The 10,264-nt window shown below is 34.0% G+C and overlaps 1 protein-coding gene across 1 annotated transcript; it reads left to right on the plus strand.

Moving 5' to 3' along the window:
• Positions 1-7,334: 7,334 nt before the first annotated feature.
• Positions 7,335-8,141, plus strand: LOC145112642 (uncharacterized). Its single transcript, XM_079048782.1, has 2 exons — positions 7,335-7,788; positions 8,044-8,141. The coding sequence occupies exons 1-2, from the start codon at positions 7,335-7,337 to the stop codon at positions 8,139-8,141; spliced, it is 552 nt and encodes a 183-aa protein (XP_078904908.1).
• Positions 8,142-10,264: the final 2,123 nt, after the last annotated feature.

The following is a 10,264-nucleotide window of genomic DNA, read 5'->3' on the forward strand; positions in this document are numbered from 1 at the left end:
GCGGTTTGAACCGCGATTTTATAAATACAAACCGCAAACCACACCGCATAATGCGGTTTGATAAAATGACGAACCACAAACCGCACCACGAAATTCTAAACCGCATTATGCGGTGCGGTTTGGTGCGGGCGGTTTGTGCGGTTTTTTGCACACCCCTATCTAAATGCATAAAATTGACGTCATCTTTAAAAGCATGCATTTGAACTTTATTTGTTCGCTGGCTATTTAGTAAAAAAAAAATGCAAGTTATTGCATTCTTGTATCATCTTCTGAGTTGATGCATTTAGAGTTGTTTAAAAACAAATGCAAGCATGCATTTGAACTTTATTTGTTCCGGTCCGGTTCCGGTTCGGTGGTTCCAACGCTCATTCTTAGTTGTACCAAATGATCTTGCAAAAGTTTAAACAATAGGTAATCATAAAGCTTACTGAGCATACACGTAACTAAGCCATTATATCACTCAATTACCAATACTTATCACATATTTTCACATAATAGGTCATTAAGATGCGTGAACTATAACGAGTCAAAAATGGCTTAATAGCTTGGCTTAATAAGGCTTAACAACTTGACAGATTTAACATAAAAAAAAAACATAACTTTTACACTAGGGTTAAGTTTTCAACTTAACCCATTAAGTATTATGATGAGATTACTAGGCTGGAACGTGTATAACCACAGCCACCCTCTCATGGTCGTCTGGTGGTCGCAACAAGACGGGTATGACGGCCCTATATATGGTGGTTTGAAGTTATACAACTAAATAGATTGTAAACAAGGTATAAGATGTGATTAGCGATTTATCTCATTAAGACTTTAGGGCTGAAACACTAGGTACACACCCACCCATAGCCAGCCCACGATGGACTGTGGTAGTGGAACAGTGAGCATCGGCAGTCAATGTTTCCGGTGACCGGCATTCAATGTTTCCGATGACGGTGGTGGCGATAATTGGTGTCAAACGGTGGATAGATCCCAAACACATACACGCATACTTAAAATTAATCTAGGGTAACAAGAGGCCGGAAGGAACACACCACATACCACCCTAGCACGGTGGCCCTGTGGCGGCAGCATGACAGTTTTCCGGCAGTGATGGCTGCCGGCGCTGGTGTACTGTGGCAGAAAAGAAAAGGAAGAAAAAGAGAAGAGGATAAGAAAGATGAAGAAAGGGGTATACCTAATACAGCAACGTTTCACACCTGCCTCCTCCCTCTTTTCCGGCAGCAACACTGGCGGCGACCTCCTCCTTCTTCACCGGCAGCCTAACTGTCTCTCGGTGGTACTTCCTAGGCCGCAAGTCTCAATAGGAAAGAAAGTAGGGTTGGGCTTATTAACCTTATAACTATATATATGTTTTATATTTAACCGTGGGCTGCAAACAAATCACATCCAAATAATTCCCGACGCTATTCCATGCTTAAGATCTGAACGTTCATTTTAGCCCCTCCACTTTACCATAATGATCGATTTAGTCCATAAAAATAATTTCATGACAATTTCAGGTTTTAACTTTCACAATTTCAGCCCCTTTTTTAACTTTTCTTTTTATTTCTTTTTTCTTTTATCTTTTTGCGAAAAATAGGAAACAGAAAACATGCGTTACAATCTTTCTTCCTATGTGTTTTAGTTGCAAATGGTTTATGAGTTTGTGATCCTCTTGTGGAATATGTTTACGTGCTTCCGTTGTCTTTATGACTTCTTGGTTTATTTTATGTAGGGACGAGCATTGGAATCGGACCGGAACCGGATCGGAACCGGAACCGGTATTGCAATATTTTAAGAACCGGTAACCGGACCGCTGGTTCCAATGCCAGTTCCGGTCCGGGTCCGGTTCCAGTTCCGGTTTTTCGGTTATTTTTCCAAACAATAACCGGTTATAAATAAGGTGAAACTAATGACAATAAAATTCATAATTCTTACATCTAGTTAATTTGCCTTCCAAAAAAATATAATATTTAATAATCAAGTTTTAGAAAAAAATAATATTCAATAATCAAGTTTCAAAAAAACATAATATTCAAAACACAAACGTATCCTCACATATCAATTATCGGTGGTGTATCGCCAATAAGTCATCTTCATAGTCTTACACTTGGAAAAATGACAGATTTGTGAATAATAACAATGCTTTATGGTTCAAGTTCATAAAAGAGATTCATGGATAATTAATTAATTTGATTTTATTGGGGTAACTACTTTATGATTGCGAATAATAACAATGTAGTAAGTTTTTTTTTTCGAAAGAGAACAATGCGTTAAGTTAATAACTACTTTATTTGCATAAAGTCTTCACAAATACCATTCACATTGATTTGATCGGGCTTCTCAAGTGTTGGCAGTTTCAGGGCCGGTCCAAACGTATTTTGGGCCCGGGGCGAATGGCAAGAAAGAGCCCTCATAGACACAAATGTATTCAAATAATTTACAAAAATATGATAATATAAAGAAAAATGTTTATTCTAGTTTTTAGATGCAAAATCATTAAAAATATTATTAAGTACGCAAACATTAAAAATATATAGTTGTCTAACATAAATATTTGAAAGTATGAACGTAAGATGCAATAATAAACAAATAAATGAAGGTCTCTTGCTGTTTCTAGCAATTAGTACAAAATTTGTATGCTATAATATGTACATGTCAATATGAGAAGATTTCAAAATGACCAAAAAAGAAAAAAAATATATATTCAATACCAAGGGAGTATATGAAGATCTTATTTCTTCATACAAGGTGTTTGCTTTAAGAGTATAATTTTAGTTTCTTATATACTAAAAGCCTAAGCAAGATGTAGTATATTGAAATAAGAAACATTATCCATATAAATTTCTAATTTTTTACGTATAAACTTACAACCACTACATATAGTCTTTATAAGCTTCACAGCACATTTACACTTTGCTTCAAACAAAAGCCAATAAAATGCAAAAATTCAAACTATCTATTTACTAAATTACTAATCATATTCTTTCAACTTGAACACCGAGTAGTCCAGTTAACTTTGAATTATGCTTTCTACCAATACCAAACAAATAGAAAATATCATTCAGCATCATAAGGTTTTCAACTTAATAAAGTAAGCTAATAGAATCTGTCAAGAAGTTTTGTTTACAACTCACGCAAGCCCAAAGTTAAACTTTCAATACAACATCCAAACAAAAATCTCAGTATACAAACAAAAATCATAAATTTCTAATTAATCATGATATACAAACAAAAGATACAGTGATATAAAAACTTGGTAAACAAACAAAATCCAAACTGAGAAGTTAAGAATCGAGAGTGAGAGTAGTTCATAATTGATAAAACGTTCTGATTAACCTGGTATACTAAACTGATAGTCTAAGAAAGCACGAATCGGGACTAATTTGAACGAAGGAAAATTTTCTGAATTTTTCGTGTATGCATCAGTTTGTGAATTCATACTACATATTAAATAAGAAAACGACCGAAGAAGTTCCACATCCAACAAAACGATTTCAAATTTAAAATCAGAGCAAAAACTACACACTAAATTTGGCCTTGCGTGCTTATTGACCTATCCCCCTCGGTGCTTGCGTTTCAGTTCATATAAAAAAATTCGCTATTAAAGGCTAACATCGATTAAGAATTGAGCAATTTGATTGTTGTTCCATTTCAAGAAAACGATTCAGATTCCGACCATTCATAGCTATACATCCAACTTCGGTTTAGAGATTTGAAATCGCTTGAATTACAGAATTAGGTGTTGTTTGTTTTTTGGAAAAAACCTCTTCAGATCTCTTATTGCTGCGCGGCGCAACACACGCGCAACACTTTTCATCTCGCAGTTGTTTGTTTTTCAGAAGCCTTCGGATTAGAAAACATCTGTGCGTGTTCTTCTTGGCGCAACATTTGTTTTGCCTCTTCCTACCTCTTCCAACCTCTTCTTCTTCTTCTTTTCTTGCTAAAATATTGATTATATATTGCTGAAATCTTATTTCACATTTTTTTTGTTTTCTTTTTTGTTTATTCTTGTTGAAATTTTTTTTCTTTTTTTTTATATTGAATAATAATAATTTTATGATGAAATATCATTATTTTATACTAAAATATCTCTATTTTTTGTTAAAATATTATTATTATTTTGCTGATATATCATAAATTCTTGCCGAAATGTCATACATTATTAAATTTTCGGTACTAAAAAACTATTTTCGGATTATAAAATCAGTTTATTTTAATTTTTTAATATCTGCAGCAGCATGCAGATGTTAAAAAAACAAATACGCTTCTTATTACAGTTTGCAGATGTTTTGTCCACCTCTTCTACTGCAGAGGGTTGCAGAGGTGGTCCGCAGACTTTATGAATTTTTGCTTCAAAAAAACAAACAGCACCTTAGCCGCTCAAATTTTAACTAGACGTCCGCTTCCTTGTTGAATAGTTGATCTAGTGGGCATTTATGGGGCTTTGGGCCTTTAATGCAAGACTTGTATTTTGTAATGTTTAAAAGTACAAATAACATACCTTTATTTTTTTTTGGCCCCCCTAGGATAAAGGGCCCTAGGCAGTCGCTCGGGTCACCCACCTTCAGGATCGGGCCTGAGCAGTTTATATTGGCATGTATGTAGATGAATATAAATACATGTTAAGCTATTAAAAAACAAAATGGTGTTTTTTTGCATGGCTTTTTATGATGTAATATAAAAAGTGGCATCTTAACATGTACTCTGTTTCTTACAACAAAATGTTCCTTTTAATTTTTTGAACACCATATGTTTTCACATAGAGTCTTCACATGTTTTTTTGATACAAATTAAATGATTTATATTTGTAATCATAATTATCAATTATTCAAATGTAGTTATTACAATTTTAGACCGACGATCCAAACACAAGTTTCAAATTGATTGTTTAGGTTAATTAGGAATATACAGAATAGATTAGGGAGAATCACATAATATTTTCAATGAATGATTTGCATGGATTTTATCTTTTAAACTTTTAGACCGGTTCCAGTTTTTTGTAGAACCGAACCGGTTTTAGAACCGGGACCGGTTTTGTTATAAGTAAAGAACCGCTAATCGAACCGGTTTATTAAATTGTGACCGGTTCCAGTCCGGTTCCGGTTCCGATTCCGACGGTTCTAAAGCTCATCCCTAGTTTTATGGTACATTTTTTCATCGATGGTATCTTAGTCACTGGTTCATATCTTTTTGCACTTACATAGACAATATGATTTGTGTTAAGTTATTTTCATGATTATGGATTCACTAGATCTAGCCATGTTTTATAAGAAATTTTATCACTGCTTTTTTTCTTGTTCAAAAAATTGGATCCGCTTCGAGTATGCAACTCGTCATCTTGGGTTGTGCGATGCGTAGTTTGACAAAAAAACATGTATCGCCATTTTAAAAAGGCACGATGCACAATCTATTGATGTGCGGCGCGTAGATACTATTCACATAATCAAAGTTATTTTTATTTTTATTTTTTTATTTTTTTTATTTTTTGTTTTAAGTTTGCATTGGTCATTATTTTTATATACTTAAAAATGATAATGATTTAAATGTTAAACCATAAATAAGAAAAAAGTTTTTCTTTTGAAAATAAGTACTTTTACAAATATTGGTTATATCATTGTTTATTGTGTTATAATCAGGGGCGTAGTATTATTGGGGCCAGGAGGGGCAGTACCCCCCCCCCCCCCTGATTTTTGGGCTAGAAGTAGGAATTGTAGTTAAAAAAAATAGTTATAGGCCTGCTATCTTCAAACTTGGGCTTTGGCCCTTCCCGATTCCTAATCAGAATTGTCCAATACTCCAAATTCTCCAAGCGACCAAGCGGTATCAAGAAATCAAAATCGATTCATCCCGATTTGCCCAATTCGCTGTCTATCTCGTCTGATGTTCGTTTGTCGCTGTCTCGCCAAGTCAGTCACCTGGTCTCACTCTCGCCGATCTCCATCGCCATCGCCAATTGCCCAAGTCGCCATTCACACTTCATAGAAATCAGGTATGTAATCCCGAGACCCGAATCCTGTTCATCTGTTCTTTCTTTTCTGATTGTAAGATTGTTGATTGTTGGTGTTGGCGTGTTGCACTGCTGCTGCTGTTTTCTGTCAATCTGTTGCCTATTTATGTGTTACTGTCTTACTGAGTTTCTTTTTAATTTGGCTGTCATTTGCGATTTGGCGATTTGCCAATTTGATTTATAAGTTATGAACTTATAGATTTGGTTATTGTTGGTGTTGGCGTCTTGCACTGCTGCTGCTGTTTTCAGTTTGCTTTTTTATTTTTAGATTTGGTTATTGATTTGGTTATGCTTAACAGCTTGTCAGCTTCAAACAAAACTGAAAAGTGAAAACAAAGATTGATTTGGTTATTGTTAAACGAGTTATTGGTTATTGTTCTAATTTTGATTTGAATTTTTGATTGAATCAATTGTTCCTTCATTTTGATTTTTCTAGATATAATCATGGGAAAGATGAAAACCTTAGATTATTTTTTCAAAACAAAGGTAGATGATAAAGAAACTAATGATGAAAGTGAAGAGAGTAAACGTCACAAAGCTTCAACAAGTGAGCCACAACTGCAAGAAATGGAAAATCAACAAGAGAATGAGACACAACCGCAAGGAAAGGAAAATCTACAAGAGAATGAGCCACAACCACAAGAAAAGGAAAATCCTAATGAAGTTGATTTGAAGAATCTAGAAAGAGATCCCGCTAAACGCAAGCAAATGTGGGATTTTCCGGTCAATTTAAGGGAACAAGTGAGACGAGCTTATATGAATTTAGGACCTTTCCAAATACGTCTTAAGGACTATCAAGCTAAAGGTTCAACGAAACATCCTCGTAGATTCCAATATTCTTGGTTCAACATTTTCCCTAATTGGCTAGAGTATTCTCCAACAACACACGCTTCTTATTGTTTTATTTGTTATATATTTAATGATAAACCAAGTGTGTGTCATGGTTACGATGCATTTACTGTTAAAGGATTTGATAATTGGAAAAAAGTTAATGATGGGAAAAATTGTGCATTCTTGAAACATATTGGTTGGTCACAACATAGAAATGCTGTTGCATTTGCTGAAAACTTGATGAACCAAGCAGCACACATTGAAAATATCACAGTGAAGCAAAATGAAGCGCAAATATTGAAAAACCGTTTATGATTAAAAGTTTCAATTGACACGGTTCATTGGTTGACCTTCCAAGCTTGTGCTTTACGAGGACATGACGAAACTCCTAATTCCAAAAATCGCGGTAATTTTCTCCAACTACTAAAACTTCTAGCATCTTATAATGATGAAGTTGCAAACGTTATATTAGAGAAAGCTCCTTATAATTCAAAGTATACGTCAGGCGATGGAGTTGTTAAGTCTTAGTTCTACTTTAGTTTCTAAATTGATTAACGTTGATCAAATTTGTCTTCTTGTTGAGAAGTATTATCCTGAAGATTTTACGGAGCAAGAGAGGATTCAATTACGATATCAATTGGAGATTTTTAATATTGATATGACAAAGAATCCAAGGCTAAGTGGTGTATCAACTATTGCTGACCTATGCAAGCGTCTTGTGGAAACTCATAAACGTGAGACATATTATTTGCTTGATAGAGTGGTTAGGTTAATCTTGACACTTCCAGTTTCTACCGCAACAGCAGAGAGGGGATTTTCAGCAATGAAAATATTCAAGAATCGTCTTCGCAATAAGATGTTGGATGATTTTCTCGCAAACAATTTGGTGATTTACATAGAAAGAGAAATTGTTGAAAACATTAATTCGAAGTTTGTAATTGATGAATTTAAAGACATTAAAGGTCGTCGGGCTGAGTTGTAATTCTTTTTCTAGGTGTTTTTGGTGTTTATTTGTTGAAAACAATCTGTTTTTTTTAAGAATGTTAATTTCAGTTTATAATATTTTTGGTCCCCCAAGTTAATTGTTCAAGCTCCGCCACTGGTTATAATCTAATTTTCAATTGATTTTAATGACATAGTTGTTCAGATGATGTCTTACATGTCAGATAATAGAAACATTAATATGTAAAACTTGCTTTCAATTTTATGGTTATTAGGTCATATTGATAATCTAAAAATTATCATCAAAGTTCAAAATAATTGTTGTTTTGAGTTACATGGATCTAATAGCACCTTGCCACAGCTTGAACTGTGATGTGTTGAATGTCGGTTTTGGGTTGTAGTTTTTGTGATCTATGTGTCACTTGGTTTTTCCAATTATGTAATATGTATTTTCTTTTCAAATGCATTGCAATATTTTTGTTAGAAAAAATGTATTAGAATAGTAAAAATTGTAATAAATGAAAAATGAGGATACATGTTGAGGACCATGGAGAATTGGAATCTCAAGGAGTTTAACTGGACATTAAGAGTTGGTGGTTGAACGAGTGGGAGCATTCAAGTAGCCTTTATTTTTTCTTAGTTTGACCAAGTTTTTCCTATGTTGGCACATGGGAAAAACACATAGGATTGAGGTAGGTGTTATCATTACATGTTTGTGTGAATGTTTCTTTGTTTTATGGTTGATGTTGGAAACTTGAAATTGTTAAAAGTTAACAAAGAACATTAAGCTTTTATAAGAGTTTATAAAATAGGTTTTAATTGAATGGTTTACAAAAGAAACAGTTAAAATGTTTTAACTAAAAACATGTAAAAACAAAATTCCATTTTTATAAAACGTATATCTCATGCTAACCATGAAAAAACACACATCTCTTTATAGTCTGTCATCATGGGAAACTTCTTGTAGCCAACGCGTCGAGTAGATTGTAGTTGAGGTGATGTGATACTCGCAATAACTCAAGCGTAACATAGGTTGGTATCACGTGGTTTTTGCATAATTGATTTACCATCCAAGTATTGGGTTTTCTAGGTTATAAAATACATGTAAGCAGAAAAACACTTAAACCCTTAAGTTCACATGCAACCTAGAAAAGATCTATGTTTTCTCTACTGATAACAATAAACTATGAATATCAAGAACCCTAAGGGAAGCCTACAATAATCGAAATTCATATAGGGTTAGGGTTTACATACCTTTTGATTATTATAGCTAATAATCAAATCAAATCCTCTTGAAGTTCCTTGGAAAGCAAGCACCAAAAGGTTGAGTGCCTTTAATGGCTTGTACCCAAAACGCTAGTAATTAGAAGACTTAAGGAGAGAGGAGAGGGAGAGTGAATTTTCGGGTCTTAGCTTGTGCAAGGGAGTCGACAAAAACAAGTCCCCAATGGGTCCTATTTATAGTCGATACAAGAATCCTTGGAAACCCCAATTTAAAGATAATATTAATATGTCAAATTAGCTAATTATCCAACTCCTTAATTATCCATAGGGATTATTTTAGAAACTCTAAGAGGCTCCCCCAAAACCTTCCCCTCCTGGGAAGGTTCTGGAACCTCTCTTGTTCAATTATTAAACAATTACAGCTTAATTCCGTGCACTTTTAATTAATCCCAAAATTAATTCCAATTAATTTATGATTAATTATTAATTAAATAATACTATTTCTAATTAATATATTAATCTCATAATATATTAACAATTTATTTATTATTATTTATTAATCACATAATAATTCGATAAATCAACCTTTCTCTCCAAAAGTCATTTTATCCAGTTACTGGTTATGAGGGAAACCCAAAAAGGAATTTTCTTCTAATTCAAGAATATACCAATTTAATTATTGGCTTAGACACCTTAATCCAACAGTCTCCCACTTGGATAAGTCTTTAACTACAATTGCAAGTATAAACCTTGAATTAAACAACAAAGTGTGCTTTCTAAAGCCACTGACAAACTCTGATTCAAATCAAACGTGGGCCCTAAGATAAGTGATTGACTATTCCTTAGGTATTCATGATATCATATGGACACAAGACATGTATAAAAATCCCCATTTAATAAGAATACCCCGCCAGACTGTGGACAAAAAATTGTCTCGGTCCGTTTGAAAGCTGACGTCATTGTAACCGCTCACTCTTAACGTATCATTGTTGCCAAGAACTAGGAACATGTCTTTTGTTCTTCACAGATTCTTACGAATATTATTCACCACAATCCAATAGGCTCTGCCAGGATTACACTGAAATCAACTAACCATGCGCAAAGCATAAGACACACATCACAGCGAGTACATGTCATTGCATACATGATTGATCCGACAACCGAAGAATGTAGGACTCGACTGATGCCAGCTATCTCCACATCTGTACTGAGACTTTGAGTCTTACTCAACTTAGTTTTACTATGATTAGGAAATTCTCTTTTCTTTTAATT

Source organism: Lactuca virosa, chromosome 5, assembly GCF_052849685.1.
Source record: "Lactuca virosa cultivar CGN04683 chromosome 5, Lactuca_virosa_CGN04683_v6, whole genome shotgun sequence".
In the NCBI taxonomy this organism is placed as follows: domain Eukaryota; kingdom Viridiplantae; phylum Streptophyta; class Magnoliopsida; order Asterales; family Asteraceae; genus Lactuca; species Lactuca virosa.